General features: G+C 39.2%; 8 protein-coding genes across 8 annotated transcripts; 3 read left to right on the top strand and 5 right to left on the bottom strand.

Moving 5' to 3' along the window:
- Nucleotides 1-95: 95 nt before the first annotated feature.
- Nucleotides 96-1142, bottom strand: DUS4 (tRNA dihydrouridine synthase; the record flags this gene model as incomplete). Its single annotated transcript, XM_002495456.1, has 1 exon — nt 96-1142. One exon carries the CDS (start codon nt 1140-1142, stop codon nt 96-98), a length of 1047 nt encoding a protein of 348 aa, XP_002495501.1.
- Nucleotides 1143-1326: 184 nt separating this feature from the next.
- On the bottom strand, nt 1327-3339 carry BRE1 (E3 ubiquitin-protein ligase BRE1; the record flags this gene model as incomplete). Its single annotated transcript, XM_002495455.1, has 1 exon — nt 1327-3339. One exon carries the CDS (start codon nt 3337-3339, stop codon nt 1327-1329), a length of 2013 nt encoding a protein of 670 aa, XP_002495500.1.
- Nucleotides 3340-3830: 491 nt separating this feature from the next.
- AHK1 (Ahk1p) lies at nt 3831-7064 on the top strand (the record flags this gene model as incomplete). Its single annotated transcript, XM_002495454.1, has 1 exon — nt 3831-7064. The coding sequence occupies one exon, from the start codon at nt 3831-3833 to the stop codon at nt 7062-7064; it is 3234 nt and encodes a 1077-aa protein (XP_002495499.1).
- A 147-nt stretch (nt 7065-7211) lies between these two features.
- SEI1 (seipin) lies at nt 7212-8051 on the bottom strand (the record flags this gene model as incomplete). The annotated part of the gene is made up of 1 exon (XM_002495453.1): nt 7212-8051. The coding sequence occupies one exon, from the start codon at nt 8049-8051 to the stop codon at nt 7212-7214; it is 840 nt and encodes a 279-aa protein (XP_002495498.1).
- A 313-nt stretch (nt 8052-8364) lies between these two features.
- SFP1 (zinc-coordinating transcription factor SFP1) lies at nt 8365-10551 on the bottom strand (the record flags this gene model as incomplete). The annotated part of the gene is made up of 1 exon (XM_002495452.1): nt 8365-10551. One exon carries the CDS (start codon nt 10549-10551, stop codon nt 8365-8367), a length of 2187 nt encoding a protein of 728 aa, XP_002495497.1.
- Nucleotides 10552-11802: 1251 nt separating this feature from the next.
- On the top strand, nt 11803-13740 carry DUS3 (tRNA dihydrouridine synthase DUS3; the record flags this gene model as incomplete). Its single annotated transcript, XM_002495451.1, has 1 exon — nt 11803-13740. The coding sequence occupies one exon, from the start codon at nt 11803-11805 to the stop codon at nt 13738-13740; it is 1938 nt and encodes a 645-aa protein (XP_002495496.1).
- Nucleotides 13741-13839: 99 nt separating this feature from the next.
- YET3 (Yet3p) lies at nt 13840-14385 on the bottom strand (the record flags this gene model as incomplete). The annotated part of the gene is made up of 1 exon (XM_002495450.1): nt 13840-14385. The coding sequence occupies one exon, from the start codon at nt 14383-14385 to the stop codon at nt 13840-13842; it is 546 nt and encodes a 181-aa protein (XP_002495495.1).
- Nucleotides 14386-15198: 813 nt separating this feature from the next.
- BDF1 (chromatin-binding protein BDF1) lies at nt 15199-17304 on the top strand (the record flags this gene model as incomplete). The annotated part of the gene is made up of 1 exon (XM_002495449.1): nt 15199-17304. The coding sequence occupies one exon, from the start codon at nt 15199-15201 to the stop codon at nt 17302-17304; it is 2106 nt and encodes a 701-aa protein (XP_002495494.1).
- Between the last annotated feature and the right edge of the window lie 4 nt (nt 17305-17308).

The following is a 17308-nucleotide window of genomic DNA, read 5'->3' as shown; positions in this document are numbered from 1 at the left end:
ACTACTGTACATTTCTTTTATATATTTACACATCCAAGAATTGAAAAAAATCGATGAGGTTACCCGGCCAGGAAACTTGACTGCGAAACAGGGCCTTATTGGTTCTTCCAAGGTATATCGACACAGGTTGCAAATCCAGGTTCACCATATCGCTTCAGCTCGAAATGATCACCAAACCAGTCTAACAGTTCAGCTGTGCCTTTAACGTCCATCAACTCTTTGATTAAATTTCTTGGTACTTCCATATTTTCCAACATGCAGTAAAGATGGTGTTGTAACAATTGGTAAGGCAATCCACCGAATTCTAAAGTGTAATACCAAAACCACTCTACACAACTCCAAGGACATGTTTTAAACCCACTGAATAAAGCCGGATTCGATAAAACACCCCTAACGGCCATTACACCATCAGCTCCTGTAATTTCAGCAATCTTCTGTACATCTTCCGATTGTAGACAATCACCGTTAGCCACTACTGGTACTTGCTTATCACGAATCCTATCCACTACGTATCTAATAGCTTCGAAGTTTGCAGTATGAGAAGATCTTGTATTTTTAGTTCTACCATGAATTGTTATCCAGTCAACGCCCGCGGAACATAGATCTCTGCATAGTTTAACGGTCTGATCCCAATCTTCATGAATTCTAATCTTCGTCTCTAATCTAACCAAATCACCATATTTTTCCTTGACGGCTTTGACCATAGAACATAATAACTCTCGATTGTAAATTAGTGCACAGCCAATACCTTCTCGTACTTGTTCCTTTATGGGACACCCGCAGTTGATACCAATCCCATCACAGTAAGGCGCTACCATTTCAACAAATTTCAAGAGATCCATAACGTTATTAGTCCCCACTTGCACCATAAGCGGCGAGTCACTTGAATTCGTAGAGAAATCGGCTAATCTGGCATGAGGATTTCTCACGAATTCTCTTGCTAAGATCATGGGGGTATAAACTATATCAGTGTCATATTGACGGCAAACTTGTCTGAATGGTAATTTGGAATATCTAACCATAGGTCCTGCTATAGTCGCTGGCCTCTTATGTGTAGCTTTCCTCGTTTTTATAATGTGTAAAGGATCATTATGAGGCCTTAAAGGCTTAGGCCTAGGGATGAGTACAGAACCCTTCTCCATAATGAATCCAAGGATTATGCTGGTGTGTACCTATGGTAGACCTGTTGTACTTTAAAGATGAGATTAGATTAGATGAAATTAGACGAGATAAGTTAATGAATTTTTCAGTCGCGATGTTCGAAAGTCATGTGTAATTAAAACTAATTGATTAGAAACATATATATATATATATATATATAAAAAGTTACAAGTGTACCAGTAAAAGGTCATTAGAGCTGAATGCCTTATTACAAGTTGGACATTTTCTCATCCTAGAGGCTAATCTTTCCTTGCAGCAATTTTCACAGAATACGTGGCCACAAGATTTGATAGCCATGTTTTTCCAATTCTTTGAACATAATGAACAGTAAACCAAAGTACGGAAATTTTCCAATTCTTCCACCAGCGGCCCATTGTCACCACCATTTGTCAATAGAGAATTTTGCAATTTTTCACATTTGCTTTCAAAATTATGCGATTTGATCCTTACACTTTTCAAGTCAGTTTCTAAGGATTGTAATTTACCCTCTAATTGGGTCAATTGTGTGGTGAGCTTGAAATTTTCATCCTTGGTGAAATTTAAAGATTTTTTCAATTTGGATAGTTCAGAATTTAAATCCATTGTTTTCAAGGTAGTAATCTTATTGGAATCGATGAGGCGTTTTTCGTTACTTTGTGATAATTGCAATTGTTTAGTTATATTGTCAATCTTTTGTCGTAGTAATTTATCAGAATCCTTTAACTGTGATATGAGATCATTTGATTTGGTCAAGCTTTTGGATAGATTCTTGTTTTCCACAAGTATAGCGTCCTTTGATCTCATGGCGGCGAAATACTTTTGGTCGGCCTTTGTCTTCTCTACACTCAATTTGGATATAACAGACTCTTGGTTGATGTATTCGGAATACTTTTTGTGAGTAATACCGGAGAGGTCTTTAAATGCTTGTTCTAAATCTTGTAATTCTTTGAGTAATGCATCTTGATTTTGTGAGGTTTCAGATGATGATGTTAGCTTTGATCTGCTCTCCAATTTTGACCATTGGCTTGCTAGAGTATCAAGTGCAGATTGCAAATCTTCTAACATGGTACTTTTAGAAGTTTCTTTCTCCAGTATGGCAACTTTACTCAAAAGTTCGTCACGCGTGGTCCTTATCCTTACTAGATCTTTTTCCAAATTCGAGTTATGCTTTTTCAAAGTTTCCTGAGCCGTTTGTAACTCTTGGGCCAAATTATTTGAATAAACATCTCTATTTTTCGAAAGTTCATGAAACTTCGTCAATAGATCCTCGTTTACCTGTGAAAGTTCACCATTTTGTCTAGTCAAATGCTGAATCTTCTCCGAGTGCGTATCCTTTGTATCTTGCGTACTCTCGGACGGCTGGGATTGTTGTTCCTGTAATTGCTTGCGTAGTTTAATGATTTCTTGCTCATTTTGTTGTTTAAACTGTTCCAAACTCTGTACCGTGGTCTGTAGAGCATCTATCTGTGATTTTAAATCTTGCATTCGCAATTCTTGTTCCACGTCCTTTCCACCATCGTTACCATTGCCGTGAGTTCCGCCATTGACAGGAGAGTCCTCTTTCAAAGGTGTACTTTCTTGTTTACTTATATCAGTTCCATTGGGTAAGGACTCTTCCTTAACATTGACTTCATCAGTATTGTCCTTCCTCTTAAATATCCTTTTCACGGTTTGAGATTCTTCTCTATCGTAACTGTGAACAATTCCTTCGTAATAAGATTTGATTCTTATCACTTCCTCTTGTAAATGCTTATTTTGATAAACTAACTCGTCTTTATCCTGCTGCAATGCTTGTAAGGCAATTGCAAGCCCTTGAGTTTTTTCATCACCGTTCTCGGTACCGCTGTATTTCGTCAATAACTTCATAAATACGTCACTCAGCTGTACAATAACGGTTTCATCACCCTGTGCAACCTTTTCACATATTTGCTTTTCCTCATCAGCTTGGCAAATGGGCTGAAGGAATCTAGCTAATGTTACAACTAACGCCATTAAATTTGCTAGCTTCCTGGTGACATCCGCACACTGTCTCGTTGACAACGCGTACTGGGTCTGCAAAGACTCTAAACTAATCCGTTTCTGATGAATACATCTAAAGAGTGCTTCCTTTTGAAATGCTATTACGTCTTTTTGGGTCAACGGCTCATCACAACTGGTAAGTTCTAACTTCACCTTCTTTGTAGCGGGCTCAACCGACATCACTCGGGGAAACAAATACGACCAACTGTGTGTATACCTTTACTTTCCTTCTATCTCAGCCACTGATACGCCCAATACTTCCTAAAGCGGCTAATATACCTTCATCCCATCCAATACTAACGTGTAATAATTGTTTGAAGTTATTATTGAAAGACTGTTTAAAGTTTCTTCATTCTGATGTTGAAAAGTTTGATCATTTTTAACGTATTTGTATGGTGTACCGTATTTCACGATGTATACACTAGTGGCATTTTGGACAGATCCCTTCAATTCCCTTTAAATCTTGAGACTAAATGGATGATACGATTGAAAAGCGGCTAAGAAATCCCCCCATTGGTGGCCTTTTTCACATTTTGAAGGGTTGAATAGGGTGCCTAATCATTGATCAAATCCCCTTATAGGATTTTTGAGCAGTTTAAAAGTGGTATTGAGTCGAAATCTGGAAGAAGAGGCACTTGAACTGTGTGAAAGAATAGTAATCTTTATTAGTCATGGACCGGTTAGGAGATCAGGTTGGCTCTGATACACGCTTATTCCAAGCATTGAATGGATTTATTTTATTGATTGGTAACGATTCTCAACAACAGCCTCAACGAGAGCAGGCGATAAATGAGCACCCGAGCTCGAAGGTAGATTCAAAGACAGTAGCAAACTATTTGAGGTTAAAACTTTTATCATATTTGAGACAGCTACAACTACAAAATACTGTGACTCCTCATAGAGATGCACTGATTCAATGGTGGGTCACTCTACTAAATTTTTTAAACAGTGACTTGGTGGATAGAAATAGCCCTGTAGAAGAAATGGTTTTCCCAGATCCTTTATTGAGTGTGGATAGTATTTCAGTTACTTTAGAATGTGTCAGTAGGCTGATGTCCTCATTAATGGTTTTACCGATACACAGCTGTAAAGATGCAGAAATTTATTCCCACCATGTTTTATTAACGATTCATTATGTGACTAATAGATTAATTCTAAACTCCAAACATCAACGAGAAATTACTAAACAACAACAGCAGCAACATCATATAACACTTCCGCAACATCAACAGCATTTTAATAGATCCATTTTGCATTTTCTTAGCAGTTATACATCTTTGTTACGTTCGTTTTTGGGGAAATTAAATGCATATGCGTTTTTCTATTTACCTGATGATTTCCATTACGATGTACAACTTCTACTGGCATTAAAACCAAATTTAAGTTACAAACCTGCAAATTCTTTATTCCTTTGGAAAAGAAGATCTTTTGGGAGCATTGAAAATCAAGAGGATCGCATTAAGCCTGAAACTTTGGAAAATCGAGATACTAATTTCTTCAAAATTGTCATCAGTTATATGAAAAATGATTTTATCTTCATGGCGTTTTACTGGCATTATTGGTATATCGCACTAAGATTTCTCGCAAATTTAAACGGCGGTTCTGAATTAAAATCCAATCTTTCCATGATTCCGGGCGCCAATGTACTTATCACGCATGTTACCAGTGGGTTTCTAAGAATTGATCTCGCAAGGTTTACCAAATTTTTACAATCAAACAATAATATCAATGGTATGGGATTCAGTAGATCAGATTCTACTGATTCTTTATCGACGAATGGTTTGGCAGCTTCAGCCGCGGCAAATGTTAATGCCAATGCTAACGCCAGCGCGGGCGTTGGTGAAAATGGTACGGTTACTGCAGAAATCCTAAACGATTTCTTGTTCAGTAATTTTAGGATTTTACGTGTTTGGGAATGTCTAAGAAACCTCTCAGGATGTCTAGAAAAGGATTCTAATTTACCTGTTTTGTTGTTATTGCATGATTCTTCTCAACTCCGTTACATTTCTAGCATTCCAGCACATGATTCTGGTGTTGCCAACGTCATCTACAACAAAGTTTTCCAGTTCATTATTTTCCAATTTAGATCCCTATCATCAGTACAATTTTTACATTGGGACATCTGGTTTGCAGGTATATGTGCCATGTTGCAAACACTAAACAATAATGCACAAACGGTAGCATTACTTTTTCTTTTCAATGTTTGGCCTCATATACCGGCCAATTTACAATCCATGTTATCTCAAAAGTTGATCAATGACTATTGGAATTTTTTAACATTTGAAAATGATTTTCAACTGGTAAGGGTATTGTTCTTAAAGCTACTGGTTTTCCGTGTTATTCCGGGGAGTGCTTTAACGGTTAAAGAACAGTTAAAGATGAAGTTCCAGGATTTTTATGCGGAAATGTTAATTCTTAAATGCAGAACTAGAGAGGAACCACTAAGAGATAAGGAAGATGATCTTTATTTCTACGGATCGAAAAGACTTTTCTTGGCACCGAATAGATTGTTGAAAGAGCAGGACCTCATCTACAGGGCCGAAAAGCATTCACATCCAAAATCTAGTGGGAGATATCAAAATTTCCCTACAGTCAGCAGTGTAGCTAATGTAAGACCATCATTAATTTTAAGAAATGGCCGGTATCCATATGACGTGTTTGATGAAATGGTAACAAAGGCATCTCTACTGATGACTGAAAGAAAGAGAAAAGAACAGAATTCACTGTCAACAATAAGTTCTGCTTCAACCCATTCCCATTCAGACAATAACCTAGGACAATCTAAACACTCTTCAAAAAAGACAGGTTCTTTCTCCAATACAATTAGTTCTTGGTTTTCGAAATTATCGAAAAATTCTGAACATTCGCAATCCAATAATGCTGATATTTCAATGCAAAAGCATGCTCCATTCTCTAACAGCGGTTACATAAAGGGTGAGAGGAGTAAATATCTAGTCAGTGATGAGAGTGTTCCCTACTCAGAATCCTCAGAAATGCTATCCATGTATTCTAATGTGTCGTCTATTGGTACTAGGCGCACAAGTTCATCTGAAGTCCCTCAAGCTAGTGTAATGGGAGCATCTTTCACACAAGGATCTAGTGCATCTAGTGGTAAGGAGATTGATGCTGGTGGGTATTCTCGTGATAATCAAAAGAAGAAAAAATTACTGGCCCCAGCTGAGTTGAAATATTCAAGTTCAGTTATCGATACTGGTGAAATTTACACAATATTCAAAGTCAAGGTAACACAAGCGGAACCTATAGGTAAAAAAGTTGAATATGCTAATTCCAATTGGGGGGTTGTTACTGCTAAAACCTATGACAAACCATTGCCCGTCCCCACTTCACCTTCATCAGAGTCTAGCGCCGTTAGTTCTGTTATTGATGAATTGAATAACGATTCGTTTGGGGTGGATTATTTAAATGAGTCCTCTTTTGAACTCCTACCACCGCCCCAGGAAGGGAATTCTAAATCTAATGAATCCACTTTGATGTCTGCTTATAGTAATGATCCAACTGTGCCCAAACCAAATTGTAGGTTTTTCGGTATGCAAAATTCTGAAGATAGTGATGTATCGACTGGCGATTCTGAAATTTTAAACCGTTTTCAAAATTTGACACTGGGTGAGAATGAAGATGTGGAAGAGGACGAGAAAGCCATTTTGAAAGGACTTGATAGATTTGATGAAGAGATTATTGCATCGCGCCGTAGGGCGTTGCATTATAACAGACATAACTGCTTGAAAACGAGGCTCAATAAACTGTCCAAACTTGTACGAATGTTTAACAAAACGGTGGAAGAATATTACGAGTACCTCAATTTTCTGGACCATGACATGATCTTTATGGATTTTGAAATCCGCCCCCCATCCCATGCCAATATGATGAACGTATCCGCAGATTGATTAAGATCAACAATGCCAAGCATGTGTTAGTCGAAACTTTAAGAATGACAAAAGAGAAATATTATAAAATTCAAAATGTAAAAAGATCAAGTGCGGTCACATAGGTCTCTGAATACGTAATTTTTATAGATTTATCCAATCAATGAATTAACTAATCTTGCGTTCATTCCCAGGTAATTTCTTGGAGACTAGAGCGAATGTTGATAGGGCCGTGATACTGAATAGAGTCGTTATTGCCAAGTCGAAAAGGGCGATTCCTACAAAGTAGGTGGTCCTGCGCCATCTAAGCATAAAATTAATTAGACCTTGGGGGGAATGCATTCTAAATTTGATCCCTGATTCAGGTTCAAAGATCAATTGGGTCGGCTCCACAGTTTGTAAAACGAAGTCTATTGATCGCATTTTTGGATGGATTTGGATTTTGTCATCTAATTCCAATTCATTCAACCATTCCTTTCGATACAATTCCAGTCTCGATGATCTATATTTGGAAGAAGGTACTCCCAATGCAGTCGGATATTCTTCACTAAGACAGATAATAGGAATCCTTTTCCTAAACAATTTATGCTTTGCAAGTCGGTCAAAAATCAGCAATTCCAATTCCACTAAATTACTTTTTTGCTTATCATTGAAAAGATGGACACAGTAAAATTGTAAATTTAAATCCATCTTGTACAAGATATGATCTCTTAAATATATTGGTTGAGATATTCCATTATCCAAAGCTTTGGGTAATTCGTAATCTGCATCAATCCTTTTAATATCTTGACTAAACCTCCAACCAGTTTCACTCCAATCATGCTTTAATTCTCTTAAAGTGTCAAAGGGTACCCAATTGGAAGAATCCGCTGGTAATAACCTTAGGTAAAGATCATGGAATAACAGTACTGCTAGCGGGAAAATGATAAAAAGTTTAACCAGCAGAAGAGTACATGCATAGGCAGACCATTGTACCAGTCTCAATATATGTGATATATTGATCTTCATTATTTTTCACTGGTCCGTTGATGTTCAGATGTTCATCTTCAAGTGAAGCTGTAACTATTAGGGAGAAGTTAACTGATATGTTGAACAGGAAAAATACAATCTATATAATAAATACACATACAAACGATATAGAGTAAAATAGAATTAGAATATAGGAGAGGAGAGGAGAGTAAAAGATAAAGTAAAGTAAAAAAACAATAAATCACAAATATGTTAACGGCAACATGTAAATGGAAAAATGAAAATAATAATAATAATAATAAAAATGTTAAGGTTAATAATAATAATAATAGTAACAATTAGAAATTAAACTTCAATGGGTTGAGTGGCCCCTATGATATTTGAGTCCGTTTAAGTTCTTGTAACGTTTTCCGCAAACTTCGCAACGATATGGTTTATCCTTTTCGTAACCCATACCATCTGGGTATGGTTCATTGGATTCTGGATCTATAATACTGAAAGTGCCGTCAGGATTCTCATGTAGTTTCTGGTTTTGATGACCGTGTAATTTATGATATTTTAGACCATTTTGATTCTTATAAGTTTTATCACAACCGATGACAGGACATTTAAAGGGCTTATGCTCTTCGTGGTCCATAACGTAAAGTCTCCTAGCAGGATCATCGATATAACCCTCTTGTCTGTGGAAATTATGTTGTAATGTCTTTGATTGAGAATTTGACGCATCACCTGACATGTCTTCATCTTCATCTTCGACTTCATCTTCGTCTTCGTCTTCATCTTCATCTTCATCCTCATCTACGTCATCTTCATCGACACCACTAGTGGCATTCATTAGAGGTCCCGCTAACGCTGCGGTACTAGTTGGAGGTGTTGGATGATGTATCGATGTGGGTACTGCCATTGATGCAAATCTTGATGACGCCGAAGGCGATTGAGGTGCTAACGGCATTCCTGAATGAGGTGAAGCACTCGCCAGCCTCATAAAGGCAGCTGAATCGGCTCCATCTACATCTGAACCAACCAAATCTTCGTCCATAAAATCTAATTCTAAACCTGTTGACATGTTGGTGGTAAATTTATTAGTACCAAGCTTATTATTCATATTAGGGAGAGCACTTGGTAGTTGTACTATTGTATTGTTATTCGCATTACTGCTAGTACTACTACCACTGCCACTACCACTACCGCTATGACGTGAGTTTTTACCGCTTTGTAAAGAATAAGCGTTAAAAGAATGCTGTGGGGTTAACGGTATTTTACCACTTTGATGAGCAGCAGTATTTTGTTGAACCACATTTGCGTGAGAAGACTGTTGATGTGGATGAGGATGATGGAGATTTGGATGTTGCTGATGAGGATGATGTGACTGTTGAATATTATGCCGTTGTTGCCTAGCAGCCATATGTCTTGCAACTGGTGATGGACCATGAGAATGAGTACCATTACCAGCTTGAAGGAAAACGTCATTTGTAGAGACTGCATCCACTAAACTACCATTTAAGTGTAATTGAGGACCTTGCGGTGGTTCCGAACCCGTTGCACCTGTTGTTCCGAGCGGTGTAGGTGATCCACTAGCTCTTACACTAGCAGCCGAACCTGTCATTGTGGAATGAGGACTTAACTGTTGCTGTATTATGTGTTGCTGCTGTTGATGATGTTGATGTTGAGAAGGATTCTGTTGCTGTAAAGTTGTTTTACGAAAACTGTTAGCTGACAGTTGTTGTGAAGCTATCTCCATCTGATGCTGTTGTTGTTGAGATTGATGGTGCTGCTGATTATGAGGAGCTGGCATCTGCTGCTGCTGTCGCGGTATACCAGTCATATCCGATGGAGTTTGTTGGCGATAAAATCTCTTCTTAGAAGAAGGACCTGTTGGACCTGGTATCTGAGTATTTGAACTTGGTGAAGTAGCAATATGAGCCTCTTCATAGTGTCTCAACAAATCGTGCAATCCTGGTAACGATAACCCACAGCAAGAGTAATCCTTACAGTATTGTTTCTCTAAATTTGGTAGATAAGCATTGTATGCCGCTGGCGGTGAAGCTGCTGTAAAATTTACAGAATGTGACGGCCTTCTGCTTGTTGTTTGAGATGATGACGATGGGGGATATAGGTGTACAGTCGTTGTCTTTGACACGCTATTACTTCTTGAATTTTTAAGAGTTGCATGAAACATAACTTCATCTCTTAACCAGGATCCAATAGTTAGTGACCCCCAAGATACACCTCCCATACCTTGAGAATGTGCAATAGAATCACGTCTTAGTTTAGCCATTCCTTGAGGACCGACAGCCGCACTGCGGCCTTGACTAAACACATTCCCATCATCTAATGGGTCTTCTAATGAATCATCGCCCGTAGCAGTTACAACTGGCATATTTGAACTTATACCACTATTGGTTGCTGCTGATCCTGCAGCTGACGTTGGTATACCCATAGCAGCTGACGGGGCACCGAACGTCGAAGTTGGTGATTGTGAAAGGGGGTCGTTTGGATTTGGAGGAGTGTCTGCAAGTGCAATAGATGAGAAAGCCATCCTGCGTTGAAACCTTCTCTTATAAATTCCCTTCTATTATGACCTACCTTTTCTATTTTTACTTTATTTCTTCAGAATCTGGTTAAGCTTCCTCTCAGCCGCTTCCCCCTGATTATTACTAGTCTTGATTATAGCTAAATAGTCCTTTCAAATAATCAATTCTAGTTTATTATAGTTTAACATGCGGGTCCATCGATATCATCATGAGTGTGATGGGATCCCGTAATTCGACACCTGCTCATCCCTCCGTATATAGTGATCCGAATACAGTTGAATATTGGGCGGATAAATTATACAATTAAAATTCATATATTACGATACATAGCGAATTTTTGAGACTGTATAATTGGTATCACTGGAATTCTACGGGTCGAAAATGGGGGGATAAATTGGTTTGGGTCCCCTGCTGAAGTTCTGACGTGGGCAGGTCCGAAATTCTAATCGTTTAGAGACAGAAACATAGCCCATTATTGAAATGAGGTTGTGGGATAGTAAAGGAAACCAGTGAGGTGTTTGGAATTAGCTGAGTGTAGATGTTTTGAAATTTAGGAACCAATTTGGAGAGCAATATGCAATATTGTTGCAGTCTATAATACTAAAGACAAGGCATCTTGCACTGTATAGGATAATGGATGTGCTTGCTATATAGTACTAATGGTATGTGTTCTAAGTAATAAGAAGGGATGTATAGGCCGGTTGAGCTTTGGAAGCTTTGAAAGCCAGAAGAGGCTATTATTTAGAAATTATTGTATTATTCTTTAATTGTGTCGTCGGACAAAGTGTACTCTGTTGCGTCTGATTGGTGACAAAACGTTAAATGGATATCCATCCTTCGCAATGGATAGGGGTTAGAGGCCAAGGGTATAGACATGTAGAATCCAAAAAACAGTTCGAGAACAAGATTTCAAGACGCAAAGAACGTCAGGTCTTATTTAATTCGACGGCTTCCAGAAGTTAAAGGAGCTTGAAGTCATCTTCGTCCTCGAGGAGACATCTCGAGGCATCAAAGGCATTACAGAAACATGGAACAAGGCTAAGATAGAGGACTCCAGAACCATCGAATAGGTAATCCAATGACCGGAATACAGGTTTATATCAGGTTTATCCAACTTTATTCAAATCCCTTCTCTGGACATACCATGGTACTAGGCGATAATTCTCGGACAATATTTTGTCAAAAATTTTGACAAGCTCATCTCATCTCATCTCAAAGGACTTCGACTACGGATCAATACCACAAAGAACGTCAATATGAGTTCTGAGAAGAGGTCTAATGATTCCCAAGAAGTTTCTGATGCTTCAATTAAGCGCCAGGACACTTCCACCAAGGGAATAGCTCAGATAAAAGCTGAATATATTATACCATCGACAGGTCCAGCACAGACTAGAAATGAAGCAATAGATACGGAAGAACAACCTAGTGATAGAATGCTTGTAGAAACTGGTGGTGGTAAAGGTAAAGGAAAGAAGAAGCGTGGTCAAAACAAGAATAGGGATAATCGTCAAACGAAGGAAGAAAATCCATTGTGTCCCAAATTTCTACAGGGGAATCCTGAATCAAGAGGTACTCAACCATGCCCATTCGGCGATGATTGTAAATTTGTTCACGATGTTCAATTGTACCTTTCTACCAAAAAACCGGAGGTGGAATCGCAATTTTTCAAAGAATGTCCAGTTTTCAAATCGTTAGGTTATTGTCCCATGGGATTTAAGTGTAGATTTTTGGGTTCGCATTTGAACAAAGATCCGTTGCAATTAGTGCAATTAGAGTCATCTGAAAGAGCTAAATTGTATGAAGCCAATCATGAAGTTAATCATATCAGTTCTGATCAAAAACTAGATTTAGTCAAGAAAAGATTCCTATTCGAGAAAAGTGAACAGGTTCTTGAAATTATTGACGCATTACAACGTGGAGCATCAGAAGGTAAAAATGAAGAAGAAAAGCCTAAATCGGATGAACCAAAGGCACCTCAAGTTTTACAGAGAGAGGAGGAACAAAGACTTCGTAGAGACCGCCAACGTGAATTATACAACCAATACAAGGATACAAGATATTTTGCTAGTGAAAAGAAAAAGTTGGACTTACATCATAAAAAAATCGTATCTCCTTTGACCACAGTTGGTAATTTACCTTATAGACGATTAATGCGTAAATTGGGAGCAGACGTGACTTACTCAGAAATGGCATTAGCAGTTCCATTGATTCAAGGTACCAATTCCGAATGGGCATTACCAAAGGCGCATGTATCTGAATATCCCGGATTTGGTGTCCAAATTGCATGTTCCAAGGCATGGCAAGCTGCAAAGGCTACTGAAGCCCTAGCGGCTCATACTTCTCAAGTTAGCGAAGTTAACTTAAATTGTGGTTGCCCCATCGATCTACTTTATCGTCAAGGATCAGGAAGTGCACTTTTAGATAACCCTGCGCGTATGATTCGTTGTCTCAATGCAATGAGTTACGTATCAGGCGAAATTCCAGTTAGTGTGAAAATCCGTACAGGTACCAAAGACGGACACCCTGTGGCCGGTCTTTTAGCACGCCGATTAGTTAATGAAACCGATGTCGCTGCAATGACACTACACGGACGTTCAAGAGCTCAAAGATATACAAAGAATGCAGATTGGGATTACGTGGTACGAGTCGCAGAAGAATTGCGTTCTTGTGAAGATGAATACGATAGAGAAGGTCGTCAAAGATCTCAAAGAATTCAGTTCGTGGGTAACGGTGACGTTAATAATTTCGAAGATTGGTACGCACATGTAAACCGCAGTGATGCAATTGACAGTGTCATGGTGGCAAGAGGTGCATTAATTAAACCATGGATCTTTGAAGAAGTTGATGCTCAACAACACTTGGATAAATCATCAACTGAAAGAATGGATATCCTTAAGGATTACATACAATTTGCATTAGAGCATTGGGGATCAGACGAATACGGTGTTGCTCAAAGTCGTAGATTCTTTTGTGAATTTATGTCATTTTTCCATCGTTATATACCAATGGGGATTTGCGAGAAATATCCAGTTCAGCTAAATGAACGTCCACCAAACTGGAAGGGTCGTGATGAGATGGAAACCATGCTTGCCAGTCCAGATGCTTCAGACTGGATTAAATTGAGTGAAATGTTTTTAGGTAAGGCGGAGGAGAACTTTGTGTTTACTCCCAAGCACAAGAGTAGTTCTTATTGAATAGATTGGATTTTATTGTTGTTCTTTTTTTTTTTTTTTTTCTTCTAATCTTGATAATAAATCCTGCGTATATTTAAGAATAATAATAAAAAAATGAAACTAAATTTCCTTTTGCAAAGCTTTAGCTTTTTCCTTCAATCTCTCGATTTCTGCGTCACGCTCAGCAATCTTTGATTGCAATTCCTTCTTAAGTTCCACATTACGTTTTTCTTCTGCAGAAGTGTCATAATCGGGTGAAGCCAAGTGGTAATGATCCTTAAGTTCTAATAGTTCACGCACTAAATTGAAAGTACGAACCACCACAAACGTCAAAAACAGTGTGATACCGGTCAAATACATGTTTCTCTGTGCAAAGAATTTTCTTGATAGAACCTCCATTCTGCTTGAAGAATATCCACCTGCAGGATTAATAGCATCTAATTCTTGTTCTACACTGTATACCCTATTGATAGAGTCCACGAATAACAGTAAGACAAACCCTAGCATACATTTAATGGCCACTTGAATTATATCGTTAAGGAATGGACGCACTAGAACAGAAACCAAGGGCTTACGGATCTTACTTGGCAATGGCAGCGCCAAGACGGAAAAGAAGGAAACTTCCGCCACTAGGATCCCAAACACCATCTTATAGTAGATAGACATTTCTGAAAATCAATGTGATTATCGATATAAATATGGATGAAAAGTCGATAGTTAGCTTAGAGTAACTTGTCAATTGTGAGCAGTAGTTAACAGTAGTGTAAGATCTTCATTATGCTACTAGCGCAAATCCTCTTCCCTGTATATATGGCCGAAGGGGTTAGGGGAAAAAAATCCGGTGCAAAGACCACGTGATATTCACGTGTACAATAAGGCCCTTTTGATCACGTGATAATGGCGCTATATTAGCAGCCATTGTATCTTCTTCTTTCACTGTTCATATACTGCTATTCGCATGCCAAAAACTGTTTCTTTATATATTAGCAAGAAATGCACAAGAATACGGTATACGTTTCGGACACGTGTTTATCATGTGCTGCAGAGTAGCCGCCCAGTGGTATTACCCTACTCTCTATTTTGACCCCCTCATCTTACACCCTGAATCGAGGCACGTGACGCGGTATTTTACTACTTACCCTACCTCCCCCTTTTCTTCTCCCTCTTACACTAAATTCCCCTAGCAAAAAAACAGTTGACGTGTCGCGTTCCGCTGCATGAGAAATTCGGCGTTCCAAGGCGTTCAGCCCTCAAAGTATTTAAGAAGTGAACCTTTTCCAGGGGAACCGTAAAATCCCGTACTTAGGCACTACGTTTTCACCTAGTGGCAAAAGAAGGTTAAAGAACCTCAAAGAACGTTTCTTCATCCCGCTTTTCTTTTTCTTTTTTCTTTTTCCTCTTTGTTTCTTTTTTTGCGCTAGCAAGAGGTTGACGGAACATAAAGAGAAAGAAAAAAAAATCCCGCTTTGTCGCACAACGATGACCGAAACGGTGTCCGGCGGACAGATGGACGTAAAGCCAGAGGTTCTGGACAAGCACTCAGTGTCGGACACACAGGTGGTGTCCGAAGCTCAGAAAGCGGCTCCGGAATCCGGGAAAACAGTAGCGAAGGAAGAGGGGTTCTCACCAGAGAGTGGGGACACCAAGGTGGAGGAAGGTGCAGCAGAGGCTGCCCCGTCGGCGGCTAACGGCGTTGACGAGAAGAACGATGAGAACAAGAACGCCGACGGTAATGGCAACAGCGCGGGAAACGATACGAACGGAGCTAATGGCAGTGTCGGATATAACGGTACCGCTGATGCTACCGCTGATGCCAACGCTAATACCAGTGGAATGGTGCCAGCCCCTCCGCCGCCTCCAGAACCAGATATGAATAATTTACCGGAAAATCCACTGCCTAAGCATCAACAAAGACATGCTATAATGACAATTAAAGCTGTTAAAAGGCTGAAGGATGCTAGGCCTTTTCTCAAACCTGTAAATCCAGTGGCACTTAATGTTCCATTTTATTTCAACTATATCAAAAGACCTATGGATCTTTCTACAATTGAACGCAAGTTGAACGTAAATGCCTTTGAAACTCCGGAACAAGTGCAGGATGACTTCAATCTCATGGTGAATAATTGTGTCAAATTTAATGGACCTCAAGCTGTAATCTCGCAAATGGCTCGTAATATCCAAGCTTCTTTTGAAAAACATATGTTAAACATGCCCGCAAAGGATGCACCTCCCGTTAAGCAACCACGTAAAAGAAGATCGAGTGTATCCGGATTAGATGAAGACGTGCCAGTAATTAGAAGAGCTCAAACTCATAATGGTAGACCTAAACGTGAGATTCATCCGCCAAAGAGTAAGGACATATATCCATATGAAACGCGGAAGCCAAAATCGAAAAAGTTACAACAGGCCATGAAATTCTGTCAACAAGTAGTTAGGGAGTTGATATCAAAGAAGTACGCTTCGTTTAATTACCCGTTCTTAGAGCCGGTTGATCCAGTTGCACTGAATTGCCCTACTTATTTCGATTATGTTAAGGAGCCTATGGATCTAGGTACTGTCAGTTCTAAGCTGAACAATTGGAAGTATCAATCGATGGAAGAATTTGAAAATGATGTCAGGTTGGTTTTCCGCAATTGTTATACCTTTAATCCAGAGGGAACCATAGTCAATATGATGGGACATCGTTTGGAAGATGTCTTTAACAGTAAATGGGCAGACAGGCCTATCATTGAATCGGATTCTGAAAGCGAAGGAGAAAATGGGTACTTTTCAGGGAATGGTGCAATGGAATCCGATTTTTCAGAATCTGAAAGTGAAATTGATGAGACTTCAATTACAAATCCTGCAATTCAATATTTGGAAGAGCAATTGACCAGGATGAAAGTGGAATTACAGCAGTTAAAGCGCCAGGAACTCGATAGAATAAGGAAGGAAAGAAGATTGGCTAGAGGTGCCCGTAAACACAGAGGTAGAAGATCTAGCAAGAGAAGAGGTGCTGACATTAACGGCGTAATGGGCGGTGCAAGTGGTTCGGGTAGCGGTCTTGGTTCAGGTAGTGGTAAACGTCGTAAGAAGCTGAAGACGGTGGTTACTTACGACATGAAACGAATCATTACAGAGCATATTAACGATCTACCAGCTAATAAACTAGAAAAAGTAATTGGAATTATAAAGAGATCAATGCCACAACTGAGGGAAGATGAGGAAGTGGAATTGGATCTCGATACCCTGGATAATAATACGATTTTAACGCTATACAACACTTTCTTCAGAGAGTTCGATAATGGTCAAGCCGCCCAATCCGGTTATGATGGTATCACAAATGGTGTTGATGTCCCAGCTCTATCTCCAACGGGAGCAAGTGCTACTTCAAGTAGTATTTCAAAGAAGAGGCGGTCAAAGGCACTAAGTCAAGAGGAACAAAATAGACAGATTGAAAAGATAAAGAGTAAGTTAGCGCTCTTGGATGGTGCATCGCCATTGAGTTCCAACGGATCTCCAATAGGTGCGCAAGCACATCACAATTTCTCATCTTCATCGGAGGATGATGATGATGATGCAAGTAGTGAGAGTGAGGAGGAGTGATCGG

The sequence above is a fragment of the Zygosaccharomyces rouxii genome (genome assembly GCF_000026365.1).
Source record: "Zygosaccharomyces rouxii strain CBS732 chromosome B complete sequence".
NCBI lineage: Eukaryota > Fungi > Ascomycota > Saccharomycetes > Saccharomycetales > Saccharomycetaceae > Zygosaccharomyces > Zygosaccharomyces rouxii.
The sequence above is the reverse complement of the archived record's forward strand: the minus strand, read 5'-3'. Positions and strand labels throughout refer to the sequence as shown.